At 38.8% G+C, this 25,865-nt stretch overlaps 1 protein-coding gene across 1 annotated transcript in view; it reads right to left on the bottom strand.

Moving 5' to 3' along the window:
- Positions 1-5,470: 5,470 nt before the first annotated feature.
- The window catches only part of LOC140339858 (VPS10 domain-containing receptor SorCS1-like), a 299,984-nt gene continuing 279,589 nt past the window's right edge, over positions 5,471-25,865 (bottom strand). The window contains 5 exon segments of the mRNA XM_072424760.1: positions 5,471-5,926; positions 6,018-6,123; positions 10,780-10,879; positions 20,970-21,101; positions 23,866-23,978. Of these exon segments, the coding sequence (XP_072280861.1) occupies positions 5,755-5,926; positions 6,018-6,123; positions 10,780-10,879; positions 20,970-21,101; positions 23,866-23,978 (623 nt within the window). The 3' untranslated portion in view covers positions 5,471-5,754.

Below are 25,865 nucleotides of genomic sequence, written 5' to 3' on the forward strand. Positions count from 1 at the left end.
GGCTGTTTCAGCTGCTGTCCTTGGTGCTGATCCTTTAATATCTTGCTGAAAACACTTTAAAGGGTTTCCAGTTATACAGCCAGTGTACATTATGACTTTGAAACTGTAATAAAATTGCATGCAATGCCCCTCCCCCTCTCTTCCCCCATCCGATGTGCCCATGGGTTCATCTTAAAGAGGATTTGGGAGCTGAATTTATTATAACATATGTCCATTGCTGCCAAGGCACGTGTGTACTTGCATAGTTTACCTACTAAGGCTACAAAGAAAATACCTTTAGAATAATTCAGCGAGTCTCGGTAATTGGCTTTGTTTTAGAAGAATACAAATAATAATAATTGTATATTTATAGTACAGCCAATGATAGATGGCTTTGCTCCAATCACTTTTAAACACATGCTGTTTTCAAGTTGGGAGTCATTTACGTTATCCGTAAACAGTTTTGTCATCTAAGCCCACATTCAACACACTGGAAATTAGCCTAAAATTGTAATTTGCATACTCTGACATTTGAATTGGATACAATAATTATGATTAACAATTTAATATAACTTTCAGAAGTAGAAATAGGAATGTTGTATAAGGGGCCAGGAGTGCAGACGATTGCATGTGTGTAGATGGGCCCAGACTGACCCGCTTTTGGTGAATATAGACCATGGTTGTTGGCTAAAAGCAAACTGACCATGCAGGGCAAATAATTTGGTAATAGATGACCTTCCTGACGCACATACTCCTATTTGTTATTACCCGCTGTTCTGTTATCTCGAAAAAGTCAACTGACATGCATTGTACCTATCTTCTTCCCATGGTGCTTAGTGATTGGCCCATTAGACACCCAGTGCTATTATATGGGGTAGGGTGACTTGAACCTTATACAGGGGTAACCACCTTTGTTTTGCAGTCAAATGGAGTATCAATAAAGGGATAAGATAGGTATGTGTAGCTTATGGAACCATCTATAAGGTGAAAATGCTTTTGTGCCCTGCATGGGTAAGGGCCCGTTTCCAATAGGGTTGTGTGCTGTGTTTTTAAAAATGCCATACGCTGAATTTCACAAACCATTCTTTTGAATGTCAGATCATCTCATAACATCACAAAGAAATATATTGGATGCTCTGCTTTTGTGTTACATGTTGCAGTCCAGTGTGCTGGTAAAGAAAGTTTGGGTGCCATTAGAAATTGCAACGTAGTACACCAATGCATGCCAACGCATCACAAAAGTGAGAATGAACCTTTAAGCACATATGTTATATAGCTAGCCACTACAGAAGCCTTTCTCAAACTTTATAACATAGGGGAACCCATTTAAATAACTTAGATCTTCAGGGAACCCCTTCTATAATTATTATATCCACAGATCACAGTATATTAGTGTGGTGGTCAGTGGGAAGAATTCCTCTTACATTGCTGGCCTATGGAAAGAATGTCACCCTTACAGAGAGCCAAAAAGATTATCAGTGTCATCTAATCTGACCACATTGTTCATTGCTCAAGGAACCCCTAGGAAACTCCGGAAGAACCCTCGTTAAGAAACATTCCACTAAAATGAGGCTTTACAAATCAGGAACAGTATACATGCATGAGCATCAGTAAAATTCCATTGCAATAAGCTTTTAGTATTCTCTCTCCAAAATTAAAGTTACTCTTTTACTCAAACAAGTGCCAAGTAGAAGATGCAGAACCCTGCAAAGGATGACTACCAAAGAATAATTTTATTTTCCCAGGAGATTTCCCAAATGGTAAAGATGGAAAAATGGAAACCACTACCCCAAAATGCAAAGTAACTTTTTAGTAAGTCCAGTCATTACCAAGTAAAATGTTTTGAATATCGGAGCTCCTATTAGACTTGTTGGAAGTCAGTATTTACTTAGGTGATTCAAGGTTGACTTTGAGGGCCCCAGGAAGTGAAGGTATGTACTGACACCTAGTGGTTCCAAAATTTCAATGCATACCAAGTTTTTAGTTCTTTTAGTTAATTATTTCAATAGAAATCTGAATTTAGAAATTGAAAGATCAATTTTCATCCATCGCATAATCTGCTTCTAGGACCTTTGGTCTTTGATGAAGCAAAATCTCTGGCAAAATCTTTGCATCTGATGCTCTTGGCTTTTGTAGGATAGCTGCATCCTTTGCCATGTGTTGTGGTTTAATCAACCAGCACCTTCATTCCCAATTCTTATGAGACATGGGCAGCTGAAACCATGGTACATGGTGGGAGACAATTCATCCAACACTCGAAGAGGTGCAAGATTTGCTGTAAGAGGGCAAAGATCTAGGGAGCAGGTGATGAAAGTTGTGTATAATAATAGTTCTTCAATAGGAATTTTTTTTGGCACTGGTTTTGTCAAATGTCTGCCCATAACCATGAATGATAAAGGGGACCTGCCAAGTCAGAGCTCTAGAATAGCCACTTTCATCCTTGGTGCAAGCAATCAAGAAGTTTTGACCTCACTGGCTGCAAAGTTGTTTCGAGTTTAATTCATTTATTGAACACATATCATAAAGCAATGGTTCTTCATAGTCACACACAACCCATGCTGCACCTTATACAGAAGCCATACAAGGCTGACCTGCTTATAAAATTGCTCGTCGTCAAACCATTCTGGTACGCACATTTCCTCAATGACTGCTGTATTGGGATCAGGACTTGAGAAGCTTATGCTAGGGCTGGGACTCAGAAAGCATTGAATCCATGGACAACCAGGCAGCTAGCATTTTTCAGAAGATTGCTCAAAAAGGATTGTGATAGCCTATCCCATCAATTCCCATATTCAAATCATGATCACTTTAGTGGACTGCAAGTCCAGTTGCATTATGTTAAAAAAAAAATAAATAAATTCCAGGTGCAATAAAACAGAGGGTGTGCAAAACCTATTCATTAGAAAGCAGCTACTGCCTTGAAGAAACCATTGCTTGAATGCTGCAGAGAATGGCTCATTGTCTCCGTGTGGTCTCTCTGTGGAGCCACATCTATTGCAGGTTCAAAGCTAGAAATCTCCAGTTAGTTTTCATGATTGGAGATCTGACACACCAGGTAATATGCTGAACCTCTGCAGAGAGACCTTCTTTGCAGCATGTTGGAAGAAGACAGTTTTTTTTGTGTCTGCTTTCTAAAGAACTGTAAACCTTGCATTCTTTTTTTTATGCACCTGCAATGTATTTTAACTAACAATTGGCATTTAGTATGACCACTGTGTGTATCACATCAACATGTCAACGCTGGACATTGTTCAATGGGCATAGTGTGATTTTAATATTATATAAAGAAATATATCATATATAAAAATATCTATGCCCTTTACAACAAAGTGAAGGAGCAGCAGCTTCTATAGCGAGGTGTTTCAACTCCTAATAATGAAAGGGAATTTGAAATGAATCTTTATTAAGCTCTTTTCATGGATTCTGTAGCGGCTCCTCCTGAGCCGGCTTATTTTGTTTAATGTGATTCATTCATTAATTCAGGATCAGAAGTGACTGTTTGAATTATGACAATCAGTCTTGGTTAGAGGTCCTTTTTCCATGTTCGGAAGCTCCCAGCAGTAGAGGACCGGGGCACTCCAATTACTGGCACGTCTCAGGGGTTAGTTAGGAAGACAGGTAGGGTGACAAAGGGAATATGTAATAAAGATTACACAATCACAGGGATTCAATAACATTTTGCAATTTTTAGCTGCAATGCGCTAGTTTGTAATGTTCCTGAAATTCTAATTGCCTGATGCAGTTGTAGTTGGGCTCCAAAGGTTTCTTTGTGTGGGAAAGATAATGCATAATGGGACAATCTTTGGATGAAATCTCCAACGGGAGCAAAGCAAATGGTTCCACAGTTGAGTTAAAAAAACTTAATTTTTAGTAAATTTCATTGAGTATAATGGGGTAGATGTTGGTCAGATCTATACTGAGCTTTCAATGCTAAATGGCATTAGGTGTAATTTATGAATGTGTTAAATGGTGGCTCCAGTCAGTTGCTAAATGTGCTGTTTCTTAACAAATTTAACAAGGAGGAACCATTGAAATACCTTTGTGTTCCTAAGGGACCCCCTTCTATAATTACTATATCCACAGCTCTCATTATATTAGCATGGTGATCAATAGAAAGATTGCATCTTAAATTTGTTGGCCACCCTTACAGATTTTAAAAACATCAAGAAACATCATTGGTGTCTATTAAACTGATGTGAGAGGCACAAACTGCTCATTGATCAAGGAACCTCTAGCAGCCTTTAGAGGAACCCTAGGGTTCCCCTTGTAGAGAAACAACCAAACTATAGACAGTATCTGTTATAGTGATATTACATTCACTGAAACATTCACTGGTGGAGATCCAGTTCCTGCCAGTAAAACACATGGACATGGCAGATTCTCCAGTCTTGTACAAATGACCAAATGTTTGTGGACACCAGACCATCACATCTACACTATATAGCTGTATGATAGCTGCATGATACGAGATTGAATTTTGATGTGTCAAGTATGGGGTACTGTCCATGCTACAGCATCTGAATACATATTACAACAATGTTTCTCAACCTTTTTCACATGGAGGAACCCCTTGAGATAACTTTCAGATCTTCATGGAACCCATACAATAATTTGTACATCCATAGCTTATAATGCATTGGCCTGAAGGTTAGAAGGAAGAGTTTCTCTGACATTGCTGGCCACTGGGAAGAATGTCACCCTTACAGATAGCCATAAAGATTATTGGAATCAGTTAAACTGACCTGCAAGTCAAAAACTGCTTATTGCTCAAGAACCCCTAGCAACATCTAGAGGATCCCTGGTTGAGAAACACTGTGTGAAACAATTGTGCATTTTGGGAAGGTCCTTTGCTGCTCCAGCATGAATGTGATCCTCTGTAATAAGCAAGCTCAATTAAAGCAGATCTAAACTAAACTCACATCTTCTCATTCCATTGCTGGTGCAAACATCTTCAGTTCTTCTTTTGGGTTTGGGTGTTTGGCCACCTTGATTGGTAAGGTTGGATGGATGCTCATGTGCAGCTTAGTGTACATTCATTCGAACCAGTCTTTTTTGTAGAAGGGACATAACCTGTTCCTTTGGCAATACAGAGCTACCTGCTCACGGCTATTTGGTTTGAATGATTTGGTGTGGATGATTCCAATTGGCTCTGACTTTAACCCATCTGAAAACATTTGGGATGATTTGGAAAACCATGTTTTAGTACCTAACCTCAGGAATGCTAATGCTAAAAAATTTTGTCAAAAGCCTTCTCAGGAGGGGCTGGTATTGCTTGTGGAAACTCTGTATGTTCTTCTATAGTTTTTGGAATTTTGAAATATCAAAAAATATTGTCATAGGTGTGATGGGCAAATGTCCACAAACTTATATACTTACCTCCCCATGCATTCCCATTCTCCCCATTGGAAGCCACCAAGCCTCTTATGTAAAGGTTGTCTAATGTCCTTCCTAACAGTTGACTTTCCATTGGAATAGCTAGCCCACATGAGATTGTATTGACTGTGTTTGCCTTTGGGAATTTTTCTCCAACAAATGTTAAATATAATACAATATCCAACATGTCTTAGATCTAGTGTATTCTGGGTTATGGTGAAATCTACAAGACTCATTAGTTTCTTAAAAGTAAGTTTTTGCCTTTTTTTACATTTTGCAAATGTTTATTGAATCCCTCTGACTATCTCAGAAAAAAAGAAGGGTTATACAGAGTGCTCGGTCATTCAGACAGGTACGGCTAGCAAGGTTGGGTTCCTGCCCAGCCAATCAAGGACTAGCTACTTATTTACCTATGGGCTGTGCTTCCAACTTGCCCTCTAACAGGTGCTGAGGACCCACCGGCTGGGTCTGAGTGACAATGGGTGACAAGCTTTCATTTTGACTGCCTGGACTGACCATCTCTCGCTCTTTCTCATTCTGCATCTGTGCATATACATTATATCCAGGAATTTTCCTAAAAACATCAACAGAGACGTCATTGCTTTGAGCAGTGGTCGGCTGGCCAGCCGGCTACACCACTAAATGAGGAACGGGACTGTGATTACCTTTTGAATTTGTAGATGACAAAGACGGCCAGCCCCACGAAAACTACGGACAACAGCATGAGCATGGCGGAGCCACTGTGACTTGGCGTCAGGTCCACTAAAGGAGCTGCAAAGAATAAAGTGAGATTATGAGTGAGAAGGAATTTAAAATAACTACAGTAAAAACAAATAGCAAATATTATATATAAGAAAGAGATATTTTAGGGAAGCTCAGGGCAGATATCTCATAGGTGGGACCCCATTCTAAATACAAATCCCAAGTGTGGAGCCATAGCCTGTTGCGCATCACATTAAGGAATCCTCATTACTGTATTGAGATGACTTATGGGTCAAATCTGAGAGGAAGAGTTCTGCTGTGCTGATTAAATCAAAAAGTAGGAGTAGGACTCCAGGATTGTTGAGCAGGTCAGATGGTAGTTGACCTTCCTTATCTGCTGGTCCCATTTTTGTTGACATAGTTGGCACCGGATGAATTCAAAACTACTTTGACAGGAGGCTTTCTTTCCACGGCCATCGATGTAAGAGGAATTCTTCCCAGAAGGTAATTTCAAGGGGTTCCCCATGGTTGGGAAACACTGATCTATCTCTTCACCTAACAGGGTTCATCAGGGCTTCGGTTTCAGGTTCTGTCCCACACAAGAACCTTTCCTTGCTAATCTATCACAAGAAAGCCATGTTTAGTGAATTTTCATCACAAAAGCTTATTTAATATAAAAGGACAGTGTCTAATACTACCATAACTTTTAATACACATCATCTCAACAGCTGAATTTTCATAATTTTCTTAGGCTTTGATTTACTCATTGATATTATTCCATATACAACCACTGCAATTCGAAGAGCACTAAGAGCCAAGCCCCACCCAGGAGCATCCTACATCATTAGGAATAGATTTCCATTCACAATAAACATTCCAAAATTATTGCATGCAGCTAATATGGATCTGTCCCCATTTCACAAATATATGTATGTAAATTTGTAAATTTGACCTTCTGATTGCATAGTCCTAATACTTATAGTATAGACTTTAAATTACCTATATTTCAACATTAGTAAAGGTAAATCGAATCCATTAAAAATTAAAGAGCTAAGTATGAAACATCAGTTCATTAAACAAGACAAAAACAAAACATAGTCCTTAATCTCGGTTACAAGAATTGATTAATAGTCAACATTAAATGCACAAATTTCTTTAATGAGAGGACCGTTATGGATATTTAATGTAATTATACTTTGAGCACTGTTTGTTGGCCCATTTTTCTAATTGGCTGGTTATTAAAAATTCCATTTATTTGAAAAGATTATATTGTATTTTCATTTCTTCATGTCTCATGCTTCACATTATTGTCTGACGGGATATGACATCTATTGGTGCACCAAAGCATAGATACGGGTCTTCTTCTATTAGATATTGATGTTTTCGCTTCTTCCTTTATTTATACAGAGCCCCTTACTTTCCTATGTACGAAGACAGCCATCTCATAAAGACATAGAAGAATGACAGCTGAAGCAGACCCTTTGGTTCATTAAGTCAACCCAAGCAAATTTAAATTCACTCCTGGTTGACTGACTTACTACCACTGCTGGATGTCTGTTCCAAAAAATAACTATTGCGTCAGCAAAATAATTCTGAGATTTCTCTGTAATGGTCCATTTGATATTTTTTAAGCTATGTCCCTGCTGCTTTTGTTGATCTAAGCTAATACTTCCCTCCATAAGCTCAGCTTTAGACAAAATGGGCCCCTGGGCAAATTTAAAGTGAGGACACCAAATGCACTTGCACCTCTTACCATTTTGCATTTTGTCTTAATTAAAGTGGAACAATCACCACACTTTACCTTACATTTTATAAAAGGGTGGCTTCTCTTTTATATAATTAAAAAAGATCCCTCCCCCTATCTGTCTTCTTGGGAAACCTTTAGCCTCTTTGGGTACATATGTCACATATCCTAGGAGGCTGCGGTCTGCTTCTTCTGGGCATGCCTGATCTTAGTCGTATGCAGAAGGCTTATTCCCGGAATGTACGCATAGAAAAAGTTGTTAACCCAGTCATGTGGGGTCAGATTGGAACTTTTTTTATTTTACATTTGTCAGGAAGACGCAAGATTGGGTGACGTAGGAAGAAGGAGTAAGAAGAAGGAAGAAGGTGGCTGTTGTCCAGGTCTGCTCCAGAAAGAAGAAGGAAGCTGGAACTACGTGAGACCTACTGGACTCAGTTTGCAGAGGGATCGATGACATCTGTAAGTGTATTATTAATATATATTTTTATTTTTAAGGTGTCAGTTGACCTTAAAGTGATTTTCTTTACTTTCTAAAACAGATCCAATAAAAGTCAACAATGGGATCTACCTGTTGTAGTGTTTTACTCACTCACAATGTGTGCTCCAGCTTCTTTTTTTACATTCTTCATGCAATACTAAAATCCCCCCCAAAAATCACAGCACTGATGTTTGCCCAATGTTTATGCCCAGTGTCATTCAACCAAGTAAAGACTGGAAGTAAAGGGCATCATCCCTACTAGGAGGTGTTGGGATCTGGGAGATCTCACCAATAAAAAAATCCACAAATGTGAAAAATATCCCAAGTGGTTTATTTTTCCAGTAATTTTTGGTGAATTAATAGTTTTGAGTAGATGAGTTTTGAGTGAACTGACCCTTTACTTGTGCAACACTCATTAAAAGCTCTGTAGATGCCTGTAAATGAATATGCGTCCTTCAGAAGATAACAGAGAGTCAGCTCTGGTATGGAATCAGTGTAGAGCCACGGCACCAGGAACAGCTGCTTTGCTGCTAATGGGATGCAAGAACATGAATTGACATTCCCCAGGATCTTATTAATAACCATGCTAGCAAGATGTAAGTTACACACGGTGGACCTTCTTGTCTGAATGCTGCCTTTCTTCCACCGACACGTCCCTGGGAATATTTCCACTTTCTCGTAGTCTCCACCACATCTGTTACCTCCACTGAATTCCTAAGTATGATCTGAAGTTCCAGCTTATTTATAAGCAATTAGAACATAGAGATTTGAGATTTAAAGGGGTTCTTTTCTGCTATGTACGAGTAATTGGTTGTTTTTTGTATGAAACAGAAACGATCACTGTGGATTTCTGAGCTTGAATTGAATGCATTGACAAACTGTCTTGCTGTATTGCCTAACAATTTCATTTTCTTCAGTTCTTAGCATGAAAGAAGACACGCACAACTCCAGGATAATATCTTTTTTTTAATATTCCTTTTTTTTTTGTCTGCAGCCCTGGTTTAAATATTTACTACCAGTTTCACCTAAACTAGGATTTTGTAAAGACAAGGCATCATGACCCAACCTCTAAGCATGGCACCCCATAATCATCATACTCTCTGCATTATCCAAGTCCGCCCATGAAGAAACACAACGGGCCTGATTTATTAAAGCTCTCCAAGACTGGTGGGGATACACTTTCATAAGTGAAGCTTGGTGATCCAGTAAACCTGAAAAAGATTTCCTAATAGTCATTTGCTATTTGCTAGCAAATCTTTTCAATCCTGGATCAGATCTATTCCATCTTTTCTCGATCACCCAGCTTCACCGGTGAAAGTGTATCTTCTCCAGCCTTGGAAAGCTTTAATAAATGAGGCCCCTTGTTTGTAGGAAACAAAATATAACACCTATGGTGGGGGGCACCAATGGAGAGTTTTGAATTGAGTTTTGAGACTTAACCATGTGATTTTTTTATGTCCTGGAAATGTAAAATGTCTGTTTTGATCTTGCATGATAATACAATGCCAGGCTGACATAATTCCCACACAGGTGCCTGGGAGTTCATTCCCAGCAAGGACCGGGGAAGCCCAGGCAAGTTTGTAAACTGGGCAATGATCAAGCAAGTACCAACAGTTACTGCAGAAAGGACATGGCATTTCCCTTTTTGCTATAACTTGCCTGATCCTGCTTTTTTATCTTTATTTCTACTTTAGGACATAATAGAAAAAAGAAATACCTAAACCTTAACAGAGGTCCTTTATTTTTGATAACAGGTTGATCCTTGGCCACTGTGTCCTCTCCAATACATAATACCCTGGGGCAATACAGACAAAAAAGATTCATATACAAGAGGCACAAATATCTATTTTCCCAATGAACTTAGTCTACTGTCTAACTTAAAGCCAACGCGTGTCTTTCTAACATAAATTAAACTCATGTCCTGCTAACAAACAGTACATCTATGTTTCTCAAATCTATACTCTATTCTTTATCACACATACAACTCATGTCTCTATAATAAACAAAATAAGCCATCTCTATCATATACAATAGAAGTTATATCTCTATATTAAACACAATAAGCTTTGTCCCTATCAAATACAGTGGAAGTCATGTCTTTATCATATTATGTCTCCATCAAATTGTAAATGTAAAATTAAGCCTAACTCAAGTCTCTCAAACATAGAATACAACTCATGGTTATCTAACTTGCAATACAACTCAGGGCTCCAAAGTAAAATATAAACATATTTAGATTTATATAAGATCAATTTATGTATTTCTTATATCCAATAAAAATTAGGTCACCATAAAATAAACCCCAAGTTCTCTCTTTCTACCATACAATCTATGTGTCTCTGTCATACTGTACTGTATCTCTAATAGGGGAGAACATTTTCGGTTAAGTGACCTCCACTACCATTGCTGATGAGTCCCGGTCATCTAAGGTGCTGTTCTGGAACATAAGGTACCATTACACACAATACAGACGGTCACCAAAATCCTAAAATGTAGCAATTACCTGCTGTTAAATGAGCTACATGGACCATGATTCGTACTCCGGGTTTCAGCTCAAAATGGACCATGTCTTGATTGAGTTTGTTAATGAACACTTCGGCAATCTGAAAAACAAAACAATAATTTCAGACTGGCTTTCCTTGTTAATAAAACATTAATTTAGATTTATCAGGCTGTACATTTTGCTTAAAAAAATTCAATAGAACGTTTAATGTAGAGAGAAATCGCATAGATGGGTATCAAATGGAAAGATGGGAAGATCAAAAAAAATGGAAAGATCAAAATACCAATATTTTACTTGTTATTCATCAACAACATAGTGAAATATCCAGTGCTACATAACATAAGAATCATACATGCAATATTGGTCCTTTCCATAAATCCATAAGTAAGGCAGTTAGGAATCCCATCGGCTGACGCATTTCACCTCTATAGGCTTCTGTAGGGGAGTTTGTAACTGAGATTCACCATGCAATCACTCATATAGGCTGTACCACAGGATGGACCAAAGTTCAGGATCACCACCAGTGTCCAAATGTAGGGAAATCCACTAAGTATTTTGGTACTGCTGTGTGGTTATGCAAATGAACGCGCTTGACAATTCTGGTTTACATTAGAAAAAAGATGTGTCTCAGGTTTATGTGGGGAATCACCATGGATCAAGCATTGTAACAAATATAGGGATTCCTTAATGTTCTTGTTGTTAGCAACAGGGGTCAAAGAACTTTGCTTGCCCTGCTGCATGGTAAATATCTGTTACAATTTACCCTGAAGAAGCCTATAGAGGGGAAACATGTTGAGCTTGAACTGTTTTTGCAGGCTATATATTATTTAAACCCCATGTGTTCCGGTAGTCCCCAGGTTACATACGAGATAGGGATTGTAGGTTTGTTCTTAAGTTGAATTTGTATGTAATTCGGGTCATGTACATTATTTTATTAAATGCAATTAGCACAGATGTTTGACTCAACATATTATTAGGCAGCGCGGTGTTAGTTATTGTATAAAATCCTCACTGTGGCCCTGAAGTATTAAAGCTCTCCATGGCTGGAGAGAATACACTTTCATCAGTGAAGCTGGGTGATCCACAAACCTGGAATGGACTTCATTTGGTTTTTGTAAGCAAATGTTTATCATTCTGGACTAGATCCATTCCAGGTTTGCTGGATCACCCAGCTTCAGTGATGAAAGTGTATTCTCTCCAGCCTTGGAGAGCTTTAATAAATCAGGGCCTGTGAGTTAATCACAAACAAAGCAAAAGAAAAACTTCATGGAGCCATTCATTAACCTCTGGAGCAAGCTGTGCGTTGATATGTAACATGAAACAACTGCAGAGTTTGTCTTGGTCATTAAAGAGTTACAACCAAAAGTCATGTGAACAACCCCCTCTGCCCCATCATGCCTCCATCCTGCATAGGGCAAGCAGGGAAGCCCTGTTCGTATCTAGGAGTCGTCCAAATATCGGATGTCCTTAACTCGGGGACTACCTCTACTTCATGTTGTACCTAAAATGCATTCAAAGCCAAACACTAGAACCTGTTTATTGGGAAATATACCCCTCATTATTGGTCCCGGTGACCATTGTCTCTAGTACAAAGAAACTGATGAAAAATCCAACAAGTTTGAGATCCTAAACTCCAAAGTGCTACCTCCACCCTCCCCTTCCCATTAGTTTAAACTACTTGGCCAGATCGTTTGCTTTTTGGGCACCTACTAAAATTCCCTAGGTTGCAAATCTTCCAATGGAAAAAAAAACTGTTCTGTATCTTAGAGGAGGAGTTCTATTGCATGGGAGTTGTGTTGTGTTTTGGCTTTTCATACACTATTTGTACGTCTTTCCATGTATGACAAAGGGTGAAAATGAGAAAGATTACAAATAGCTTTCCCCACCACAAATAAAATAATCCAGTAGATGACTCAAAGACAGTAAATGCAGAGTTTTGTATGCAGCTGTAAATAAAAAAACTTTTCCTTCAATGACATCTGTGGAGTACGGCATTTGGAAAATGATATAAAATGTTCAGCGTGATTATGCAAACCCTCAAGCATGATTTTTTATTTGTCTTGTAGGTGACAAATCCATCCATCTGCTGGGACAAATCCAGAGGGAGCATGGGAAACGGCATGCAGAAATGATCTGCTCCTCGCCTATTCTTACGTATGTATTATTCTAAGGATGAAAAGGAGCAAATTTAATCTTCGAAAACAAATTCCTACACTATCACCAAGCTTTTAAGGGAAGGAAAACATTTATTTTTCTTTTCAATTGTGGTTTTTATTTGATTTGTAGCTACTAGCAGCAAAACTACACATTATAGATATAGAGAAAGATACTTCCCCTCTTTTACAAACGGGAATGGCAATATTTATTTCATGATCAATTTAAAATTAATTTAATTTTTTTTATCAATAATCTCTTTAGGGATGAATACCAAAAATAATTAAAGCAATGAACTTTCAGTATTTCCTGGAGAACATGCCGCTCTAGGGTTAGTAACCATCATACATCCCGACACTTCATCATGGAGGAAATTGTAAAAAAAGCAACTCAGCCAATCAAAATGCCATTCCTAACCTTTCAGCAGAGATCACGATGTACAAGTGTCTAGGCGGTCCAATATGTGACGAATCCCAGAAGATGCCATCAACATAATTTTGTCAAGCAAAGCTGGATATTTCATCCATAATGCTTGACGTTGACATTTGCAGTCTGCTTCATCCTTTTCCATGTTGCACTATAGTGAATTGATATTCTCTTGGCAAGGTTTGCAAGTTCCCTTCCAGAAATCACCCCCCTTCCCTACCATGGCATTTCCTGTTACCTAATATAAATTAAAGTGACCATCTAATTAAGGTGCAATGCTCCAGCCTCCAGTACAGTTCTTGTTAGGAGGGCAATAAATATAAATCCTTTTAAAGAACAGCTGAATTATAGAAATAAAAATAGACATGGACATTGTACTAAAAAACGGCATTTTCATACAATTACATTCATTTTCAGAGTATGTTTATTCTTTCTGCAATGTCTGGTCAGACACGCCTCCTTGCTCCTATAGTTGCCAATCAGTGCCTGGCCACACCCATCTCTACCCACTTCTTTCTGGATTGGTAGCACAGCCTCTGTTACTAAACCCCTCCCACTAGGAGCGGCAGTGTCTGGAAATTAGAACATATGAGAAAAAAAGTTGAATTTGAATTTTTTTAGGGAAGGTGATTGTTTTAATTTATGGAACTTGTGCATCACATACCATCTTGATAATAACATGTTGAGTCTGTGATTAAAATGCCTTTGGTTGTACTTTAAATTACTGTTTAGAGTGTATCTAAAAAAATATTTTTCTATTGATGAAGGAATAACTTTTTGCTTTTATTAAATAATTTACTTGTCCTGGCAGCTATGGCCACTGAGACAGAAAGTGATGGGAAATCCAACAATTTTACAGCTGTCACCACAACAGATATAAAGAGAAAAGTTTTGGCGTGTGAAACATTTTAGAAATAGACAAGTTTCAGCCAACATTTAAACTTTTGATCTCCTGTCATCTCGGCTCAATGAAAATAATTAGTGCTATGGACTATTTTTGGTTCCTTAGCAATCTCCACTAACTCTTCTTCATCTTCTGAATTAAATGTGTTGTCAAGGGCTGGAATAATCCTGTAATAGGGCTCATTTTTCACGAGCCATTTTTCACCAAGGACAAGAAATGAATAGTAACAGCTAATTAGCAGGAAAGATTAATAATCCTGCGATTAGTGATAGACACTTAAGTTTGATTTAGGTCAGCGGTTGCGGCATAGTTGAAAATTTCTGTGCGCCAGCTCAGCATTTAAAAAACCGCAGGCGATTTTCTCCAGAACGGCCCCGCGGAGACCCCTAATCCGAGCTCCTGCACCTGATTCACTGGAGCCTTTGGATTTTCTGATTAAGCGGGATCTAGGTCGATGATATTAAAAGCAGCATAACAAATTAGATGATGTTTTATTGCCGAGGTGGAATGCGTCCAATTTTAGAAGGAATTATGGCAAGACGCAGAGAAATGATCCAAGTTTTTTGTGTCCTTCACGTTGCTAACTGATAACGGGACAAAAGAAGACTTCTTTCATTGAAAACCTTTCTCTCCAATACTTTTATTATGCACTTCCCTCTTAAGCCTCTGGATATGGTAAAGTAAAATTTCCAACTGGTCCAAAAGAAAAGTTTTGGTGCCATCATTCAGATTACATGAACTTCTCCTCCTTTGTATTTCTCAACTTGCTCATAGATTTATATATTAGCTATAAAATGTTAAAAAGTTTAAGAGTAGACACAAACCTGATCCTAATGTGACACCCTTTGGTTTTGTATACAAATAGAAAGGTGTCAGACCAAAGAGGCTCAGAATTGTAGAGAGGGGATTGTTGGCATTGATTCACCAAGTCAGGGGTATGACACATGTGTTTAATCAGTAGCTATACAAATCAGTATGTTGTCCTAGAGGTTGGTTCATATAGTGATATATAATGTAAAAATATGGAAAAATATATTAGCAAAACATGTTAAACATTTAAAAGTATGTGGTACACAAATTAGCGTTAAAGTCACCATTCTTTAGAGTTATCGTCTCTAGTTCTGGCGCATTTCGCCTAGTTGGGCTTCATCAGAGGAAGGTGAGACAGGATAGCGTGTATTCTGCACAAGAATTTAAGTGTATTTTTGTTCCCATATGACCAGAAATTCTTTTGTTGTTTGTTAATTGGTTCGATTGTAAGGGTGGTGCTGTGGTTGCACCCTGATTGCTGGTATTATATTATCTCAAACGTCCCAACGTTAGGTGTTGTTGATGGGGAGCAGGTTTCCCTGGCCGCCAGGTTGTTAATCCTTTAATGATTAGTTGATTCAGGGTAGGAATCTAAAATTGTACTTAAAGTGTGATATGCCTGTAAAAGAAAAGGTAGCCACTAGCAGCCAAGTGGAAAAAGGAATAAGACTGATGATAACTATGTAAAAATACTTTTTTTGTAAATTTAAGACTCCGAGAAATGCCACACAATCATTTCTAGTTTACATGTGAACATGAACAGAAGAAAGTGCAGAAGGTCAGAGGCACTGAGATGCAACAGGGAATGAAGGAAAGATCAACATACATATTCTAGTTTTGAAACCAAAGAGAAAATGGGAAAAAAAAATGGGAAAAAATCTACCCTCTAGATCAACATGATACAGTATTATATTTTCTTTCAAAGCCCAACGGCATAATAAGCTCCCTTCCCTTAATCTTATCCTATTGCCACATGACTAATAAAAAATACATATCTTCATTGCAATGGTCACAGGGCAGCACAGTAGCTCAGAGGTTAGCACTTTGGCTTTTGAAGCATTAGATCCCAGGTTTGAACCTTGGCCAGGACACTATCTGGAGTTTGCATGGGTCTGTGTTTCCTCCGTGTACTCCAGGTTCATCCCACATCACAAAAACATGCAGTTAGGTTAATTGGCTTCCCCGCAAAATGAACCTTAGACTGTGGTAATGACATATGACCATGGTAGAGACATTAGATTGTGAGCTCCTTTTAGAACAGCTAATTGCATGACTATGGACTTTGTACAGTGCTGCATAATACATTCATGCTATATATGAATACTGCGTATAAATAACAATGGTCTTTTGGCTGAGGTTCCTCTCCTGTAGCATTGGTGAATGGACTCCTCTGCTGCAGCGAATGATGCTCTTCTAATCTTCTGGAAAAATTATTGCAGAATTTCACTGCGAGTTCAGGAAGGTGACACATCACCAAGGAGTATGTCCATGACAGACTGGGCAAAGATGAAGATGGAGGACACAGAAAGTGTCATTTACCCAAGGATGGGGTGAGGTTAGCAAATAGGTGCTTTATGAAGATCCAAACCTTAAATTAAATTTAGTAAGGCTCGTCCAGCTCCAATGATGTCATGGCTTCTACATTCTCTTCTGCATTAAACAAAATTCTGTATTGTCCAGTGAGTGTCATTTGGGTCAAGTAGTACTGTGAGCACAGGCTAACATAATGTAGAGTTGGTTCATGATGGCTTGGGCTCACAAGAACTGCGTTGAACCATGCTGATCATCATTTACCTTGGAAGAATAGAGCCATTTGGTAGGGTAGGCGACCTTCTGTTGGGGACCAAAGGTAAGTATACCAACAAAAACTTTCTTTTAACCAGTGTAGAATTCTTTTTTTTTAACTTTGGAGCTGTGCTTTACCATTTTTTGGATCTCACTGAGGTAATATACCTGTAAAAGCAGACTCACAGATGCCAAAATGTTATTGTTTCCCTCAGTGAACTGGGTTATGAAGCCAATGAAGTATGATTGATTTAACCTGACGGCCAGATGCAGCTGTAGGTTTTTTCATGCTTTCTTCATGTCTCCAAGAGAGCTCTGAGCTGCTTCCTCCTCCGTGCTCCCTCTCTTTATGACCACTGAGGCTTGGGGATTACAAGAAAAGATTTTTCTGGAATGCAATATTCTCGCAAGAGCCAGAGGGGATCTGCTTCAGTCATAAATGTGTGAATTTGTGCATTGCATTCCCAACCAATTTAGAAAGGGCTAGGAGAATACCTGATATTGCTTCTGTGGTTTAAGATGGACCACACACACCCACAAACTGAGATAACTTTGTCAGGTAAATCGGCATTGATAAAGACACAGCCAATCAAACTACTAGAAAACAGTGATAAAGATTTTGAAGGATGAATGCAAATCCATGAAGATCTTTTGAATAATTTGTTGCAATATGTTCTTTGCATTCCGTAACAAAACATGATATTAGTAGAGGGGTGAAGTAGCTGCCTATGGTCAGGACTATATTCATAAAAAGTGAAAGATTCACCAGTGAATGGATATACTGACCCATAGCTCAGTAATTGGTATAGAGTAAATAGATATGTTGTCTGTGTTGTCTGTGTTGTCTGCAATAAAATAGATGTATTTGATTGGATGTCCCTAGACCAGTGTTTCCCAACCAGGGTTCCTCCAGAGGTTGCTAGCGGTTCCTTGAGCAATGAGCAGTTTGTGATTCTTAGGTCAGTTGCCACCGACACCAATGATCTTTTTGTCCAGCAATGTAAAAGGTGTTAACTGTGGATATAATAATTATAGAAGGGGTTCCCATGTTAAAAAGATTGATAAACACTTCCCTAGATTGTAGACTCTTTAGTGAATTTGTTGTTGATGTCTCTAGTTTCCAAGGAATAGATTACATTAGTTGCATAGAGGATAGGTTACATTGTCGCCAATGTCACTGATATCTACTGAATGGATAGGCTGCATTCTCATCAGTGATGTAACTGGTCTCTAGTGATTGGATAGGCTGCATTATCAGTGATGTCACTGGTCTCTAATAATTGGATAGGCTGCATTCTCAGTGATGTCACTGGTCTCCTGTGATTGGATAGGCTGCCCTGTAAATCAAGTCATCAATCTCAGTTCCGAAAATAGGCTGCAGTAATTTCTCTAGAATCTTGTAAATACATGACCTTTATTGTGAATGCTGTTGTCATTCTACGATAGGCTGCATTGTCCGTGATTAGAGTTTGCCAAACTCGCCTAACATTAAATTTACTCCAATGTTTGGGTTTGGGTAGCCAGATTTGAACCCATTATAATGCATTTAGACAGTAAACCTTAGCCAATGGCAGGTTTCGTGTACAACTTAATTTGTTGTTAATTGACAGCCCAATATTGACCAATGACCAGACTGGATGAGCTGTATACTATACCTGTCATTGAAAGTTTTAACTTATGTGCATGGATATCATATTCCTTTTCTGTCACTTGGCTTTGCTGGTGAATGATGACAGACACAATGTACCTGTCAGTGCTAAACCTGAATATTGAACACAACCAATCTGGCCCCTTCGAGTCACATGACGGATGTTTTGGGCCAATTTGACATAGGACTAAACCTGAACACTAAGCATTCATGATACGATTAGTTTATAGAAAATAAAATGTCAGTGATGTGGATATTTCTTGTTAATAAGCTGCATTGCGGGAGTGATATTAGTCTGCAGGCTGCATTCTTAGTAATACCAGAATGGTCAGGTGGGGACCCTTCAAATTTCTACACAGTATATAGGGCTTTTCATCTATAGTTGCAATAAGTTCTATAACTGCACATATCAGAGAAAGAGAAACAACCCTACTCCAGTCCCTCTCTGAAAGTCAGTATTTTTATCACTCTTGGCAAGTAAAAGGTTTTATCAGTTATTTCTCAGGCTTTAATTCAAAACCAGCAGCAGCAGCCCGTGTTCTGGAAATCCCATCAAGGTGAGGATGCTGACAGCTAGTAAGCAAGCTCAGGCTGACAAAATCTTTTGTTGTTTTGTTAGAACTGGATGATCTCCATTGACCTGCTTCATGTAGAATCTCAGTACTCATTACTTCTCTATGAAGTGCTCCAAGCCCTGCCTGCAGAACTATAGAAATAAAAGCTGAAAGCGCTGAGTGAGTATTAGGACTGCCAATTCAATAAACAGGCAGATAGAAGGTGTTAAAGTGGTAATTCAAAAAAAAAGGTAAAATGCCTGGAGCTCTGGATAAACACACATTACGGTAAGTTATCTCATAAAACATCAAAGCGTATACTTAATCATGACTTTTAGTATCTCCAAAAAGCAATGCAATATATTATGATTTAAAAACATCCAGTGAAACCAACACTATAAAAAATATAGCAAAACAAATATATTCTTGTCAGAGAAGTCTTTAAATTTCTACAAGATAGACATCATAAAATGTGATCTGTAGGAGTACCACACATATATATATATATATATAAGTATATATATACCATTCATTTAAAGTGGGCCTAAACTCATAAAGAAAGAGTTTTCAATCTTGTAGGGAACATCTAGAAATTTTAATTGTGGCTAAGAGCATTTTGAGTACATTTTGTCCTGAATTAATAGCAATGCATTTCCTGAGCCGGAATATATCTGTTTTGTAGTCTAATTGCCGTTTGCCAGCATTGTGATCTGACCTATTACCTGCACTGCTGCCTCTGGCTAATGATCTAAAAAGATTTGGAGTGGGATTTGTTGATATTGTTATTATTCTCTTCGCTGAGAGAATGCTGTACCTGAGGACCTGTAGTGCAAGAATCTCCTTGCTTCTGATTAATTTATTCTGTAGATATATGGCTCCTTTTACCCCTGCAGATTGAGAATTTCCCCACCAGTCATTACATGACAGGGCATTGGGAAGCAAAGCCCTGCCTGTACTCTGAACATACCAACTTCCAAAAAGAGACGCAGTGCAGAAGAAGGCATGGTAAGTTTTTAATGGGAGTCCTTGGGCAATACTTATTGCTACATGTTTTATTTATTCTATATTATGTAGAATGTAACAGGAGGAACCAGAACACATTGGGGTGGGTGGGGACATCTAGAGATCCAAGTTGGCCCGCCTTTGGGTGGACTTGTTCTTTAAACACCAGTACCCAACATTTGTATAGTAGAACAATGATTCCCAACCACTGCACCATGGGACATTAGTGAGCAGAAGGATTATCAGGTGTACCTTGGGAAATTATCTAATTTTACCTAACTGGACTGAATATTTTATTTATTTACTGCAAATAATTTTTCTTTGTTCGTCTATGCCAACAACGTATAGTGAAAGGAAGAACAATGGCAGCAGGGAGTTTATTCCCCTATGCATGTGACATTTTTGTTCGGTGGTGTGCAGTGGGGTTTTTCTAATGTCAAATATTTGTTGTGACTCAAGAATGGTTGGGAAACACTGTAGTAGAAGATGGTGGTGCATAGAGAAAATACATCAATGCACTCATCCCCTTGACAGGATGAAGAGACTCCCCAATTATGCATCTCGACAAAGGGAAAGAATTCCCCAAATAAATCAGCCAGGTACCCTCGGTACCCTGGTAAGGAATCGGGACATCCTTCTTAACAACCTGAGGAGTTTCCAGGGTATTCATCCAAGGATGGAAGCTTGCTTGAAGGCCAACAGGTTACAAAGATGACCAAAGGGATTCTATTCATTCATATGAAATACAAAATATAACTATTTTGCATTCCATAATATTATAAATAAACAGGATTTATATAGCGCCAACATATTCAGCACTTCATACTATGTTGGGGCTATATAAATCCTGTTTAATAATAAAAATAACTTATGTTACATTTTGTTTTAATAATTTATTTCTGTTTACCTGTGTCAGATCTTCCGTCTTCTTCTTGAATTCCCCTGGACTGTCCTGGTGAGGCAGAATGAACAGCTCTGCTGATGTGGGTAAGCCTGGTAAGACGGCGACCAGAATCTGCTTACTGCTGACTCCCGTGGCCTGCACAGAAAGACAAAGGCAGACAGACATAAAAACACAAACCAATCAGCGCTGTGGCTTTGGATGTGATCCGCCTCCAAGGATATGATAGATACAAAAGCCAATCAGTGACATTCCTTCGGAGGTGGTCAGCCCCCAAGGACACAATAAAAAAAGAATTCAAATAAAGCCATGCCCGCAGATGTGCCCTGTACCCAAAACATAAAAAAAAATATAAATCAGTCAGAGCTGCACCTTCAGATGTGGTCACCTCCCAAGGAGACCATAAAAACACGATCCAATCATAGCGGCTCCTTTGGATGTGGTCCGCCTCCAAGGACACAATAAAACACCAAGCAATCTCTGCCTATTGCTTAGCTAATGGAAAATTATGTTTAAACTATAAACTATAAAATTAAATTTTAAAATTTAAAAAGAATAATATGAAGCTTTAATTAAAACAATACCCATGCATTGATTTTTTTAATGGGGGTGTCTATATCCTAATGGAACCTGGTTGGGCACTAAAAGCAGCCCCGTTAACTCTCATTGTGCAAACAAAGTCAACTGTTTCAGAAAGCAAGCTTAGGGCAATGGCATTCAGCCAATCCATTAAAACTGGAAAAGGCTGTAAAGGGCCTGGAAAGATTAGCAGCACCACAATGGAAAATGGATGTGATTGTTAGGATATAAATTTCACAGAGCTAACTATACCTCATCCAGTTTGACTTTACGTTTACATTAAAAGGTTAAATGAATGAAGTTGGCAGCTGAGGTGGAGGTGTAATATTGGCAGCCAATGGCTGGAAACCAGGAGCCGGCAGCTTGCCTGCTGGGTTTGGTTTGCGGAATGCAGGTTTAAATCTTGACCATTTTAATTAGCAGACAGAATTTAGGTTCAAACACAGCTGGCACCCGGCTCCTGGCAAAGTGCACCTGTTCCCCAGAGGAGCCACTCGGGGAAATAGAAGCCAAGCAAGCGATTTGCCGCACACGCTTACACTAGCTGACTAATTGCCATTGCTAGGCTGGTTGAGCATCCAGGCCGCCTCTGGGTATCGCTGCAGAACAGGGGCTGTGGCCGCAGGGCTCGCTGCCTCCCGACTTGACGGCGATAGCAAAAGAAAATCGCAAAAAATAAAACCAAGTGTTGAGGAGAATCTTCTTCCTTTGTCTTATTTCCCCAAAGTCCTTCAATAATGCATAGAGGTGCTTTATGAAATGTTAGGAGGAGAGACCGTCTACTGCAAGTTACAAATCAGCAGTGTAAGGGCTAAACAGATGGACGCGGGCTCAGCGGGCCGAAACGCAACACGCGCGTAACATGTTCTTTAATCTCTCAACTGGAAGTACGTGACTCAGAAAATAGGAAGGTCCCTTGCTACCACTTCTGCCTTCTACACAAAAGTTTCTTGTTAGAGAGATCCAGATTGCCAGCAAGTTAACAGGGAAATAACAGCTGCAAGGAAGATATTCTGACAAATGAAAGGGGATGAGTTTTTGCAGAGGGTAAAAATTAAAGGAACGTTACTTTCAGACATTAAAGAGCCCATTCACCCTCCTATGTAATGCCTGGGTTACTGGCCATCTTATTGCAGCATATGTTGATGCATTGCAGGGCCCAATGGATGCACTATTTATTTTAAATGTGCTACCTTCATGCAATGCATGTTACCCTGTGCATTAGTGTAATATAATAATAATATATATATATTGGGTCTATATATATTATAATATATATTATAATATATATAGACCCAAAAAACAAATATTTATTCAGTACATAAATAGTAATCTGATTTTATATAGTAATTGCAGAAACAAGTGGCTGCAAATGCATTTACAAGACAAAGTTTTACCTTAAAATCAAAATTCAGGATTTCCCTACAGTCCTCATTGCTCCTCCTACGCTCCTCTCCCCTGTCCTTGTCACATTGTATTTTAATAAATATATTTATTTTTTACAAAATTCTTCAAGCCATGTATTTTTCTCTGCCAGTGGGTGTTTCCTAATGATTTAGAAGGAGGCGATGTTATGATTACACCAGTGTGTTCTTTGCTTCATGACATTATGACAACATTGTGCTATGCTGACAACTCCTCAGGGGTGGGCCCATGACACTGACAGGATGTCCTTACTCTTGGATGAATAATATTCAGCATTATTCCTAGATGAAGACTAGTTAGGAAATCTAGTGGAGAAAAGGAAGTAATGCAAGAAAGTAGTGTGAAGGATGTAAGTATTGCACCCAGAAAAGCTTTTATTGTTTCCTTGTTCGTCCTAATAAAATGTGTTCTTTTAATTATATAATTTTTACTATGAATTTATCTGCGCCCCCATTGCATTGAGATTTTTCTTCACGGTCAAATTTAGGTATCTACGCTTGTTTAAAACTACATATAATGATGTATTAATATTGCAATATTTGTGTTTTCTATATCTGCCTGGTGTTCAGCTTTAAACCATGCTAAGGAGTCTGACATTTAGTATATTAGGTGTGTAAGGATGTGTAAGAACCACCTAAACAATCGCTTATACACACATATATATATATATATCCTCCTCCAGCTTGACACCTTTAATACAGAAATGAATAACCATATAGTTGTTGTTGACTACCTAACAATTGATAAGGTTACAAAAAGTACATTTTATAACTATTGATATAGTAATGCACAGTTTTGTGACCACCTCCGCTTAAACCCTAAACCCCACCCTCATTCCCACCCCCCTGGAGCCATGCAGCTGCACAGTACACAATGAAGACCTTCCTTTGACACTTACATACATGAGGGCTCTCTTAATGACACGGCTGATGTCCCGCCTCCATTCTGGGATGTCCGGGTTGTAATCGTCAAGGTTCGGGGAGAAGGACAAGCGGAGAGACTGGAATTGTTCTAGAATGAAAGATTTAAAAAGCAACGTCAGGGTTTTATAGAGTGAAGAAGAAGATGGCAATGAGGCCACCACACAGAGAGCTCCACCAACTTTACCTAATCCATCCAACATAGGGCTCTATTTATAAAACTGGAAACCGGGCATTCCCCCAAACATTCCTTCTTGGGAATCTTCTAGGCCCATGTGTCTCAATGGCAGTCATTTGTTGCAGAGAATGTTTGAGGAAATGTCAGATTCCCTGTTTTATGTCAGATTACTGAATGCATTTCAGCCTTCAACCAGAATGCTGCCAATAAAAAGTTATACATGATTTATTGGGCTAAAGAAATATTTCACCAGAGCCTACACATTGCATTCCACTGAGTACATTCCTAACATGTCACAATATTCAGCAGCAGTCATTAAAAAAAATCATCAATGAGCTTCAGTTAGTGAAGCTCATTGATGATTTTAGTTAGTTTGTCTTGTCTGAAATGATGTCCGAAATGAATTAGTCTGCTGCAGGCAGAAAAAACATTTCCTCAGTCTCCTCTTCCCTAGTGAATGGTGAGAGGCTGCAGCAGGGGCTGATAAGTCAGATATGATTGCTGTAACTGCTTGAACAATACAACCTGGAGTTGGGCTTTCATTTGTTTCTAGCTCACTATTACAGAACTCTAAGGAAATAAAAAAACATTAAAATAAATGAAAAAAATGCTTTTATTGCATTACATATTTTTAACTTTAGCCCCACCCCCGCAGTACTTCTTCTCTGTCAATAGATGGCATAATAAAATATTGCCAGCATCAGTCAACCAATCAGACTGCCATGGACCCACCCATGAGGGGAAGCCAATATGTAGATTGGAGTGACAATGCAGAATACACGTACAAGTGACCACTGTTTAGTGCAAAGTAAATATCCACGTAACCTTCCCTCCAGCATGGGCGAAGAAAAATAAAAAAGATGGACAGAAAGACCCCTGAGGACTCAGAGCACCCTAAAACCTCTTCTAAAATATGAGGGGGAATATAGGGGGAATTACAAAGGTGGAGTTTGGCTTTACTGCCCATTTAAATCTCCATGTCCATGAAAGCCCAATAACCACAACCACTCTCAGATTGGCCCCACTTGAGAATTGTCCAGGGGGCCCCTGCTGCAGTGTTGTCTCACTCTGTCACTGCATTTGTTAAACCATGCCTGCTAATAGTAAGCTAAGCCAATAATTTGCAGTTCTGATTACTTGTTTATAATGGACACTCCTTCCCGTTTCCTTTATTCGACCCAACCTTGGTGACAACGCTGCTATGCACTTTTACTACAGAACAGTCAGTATTGTCACCCTTTTACAGGAAGTCAGAAAACAACAGATCTGTCAGGATCCACAGGTAATAAAATTGCAATAGAGGGGGCACAAAATTTTTTCCCAAAACGACGGCCATTATGGACTCATATTAATGCTAACGCAGCTAACACAAAGCCCCTAAAGACCGTCTCTGGCTTTAACACGCTTTAACTACAAGATCTTTCGCTTTTTGAGTAGCAGGCGGCACATTGCGGCTTTAGACTATAATATGCATTTTTCAGCCATAATACATACAATTATACATTTACAGTAGATGTTATCAGCTATTATGATGTTATTAAAACACTAAATTATGTATGTAATCCCCCTCCCCCCCGGGACGCCATCATAATCTGCGTGTTTAAACAAATGATTTACAGCTTCCCAGACGTAAATTTTTAAAGGCAAAACATGTCAAGCGACCATTATACTCCGCAGTATGCCGCAGCGCAGGTTAGTAATTATCCAATTAGGAAAGCGCGTGGACTGAATTGTAGGTATTGCGCAACGTAATGGAAAGTCGCGTTAAACGAATCCGTCTGCTTTAGATGTCCATAATGA

Source organism: Pyxicephalus adspersus, chromosome 10 (genome assembly GCF_032062135.1).
Source record: "Pyxicephalus adspersus chromosome 10, UCB_Pads_2.0, whole genome shotgun sequence".
Taxonomy (NCBI): Eukaryota; Metazoa; Chordata; class Amphibia; order Anura; family Pyxicephalidae; genus Pyxicephalus; species Pyxicephalus adspersus.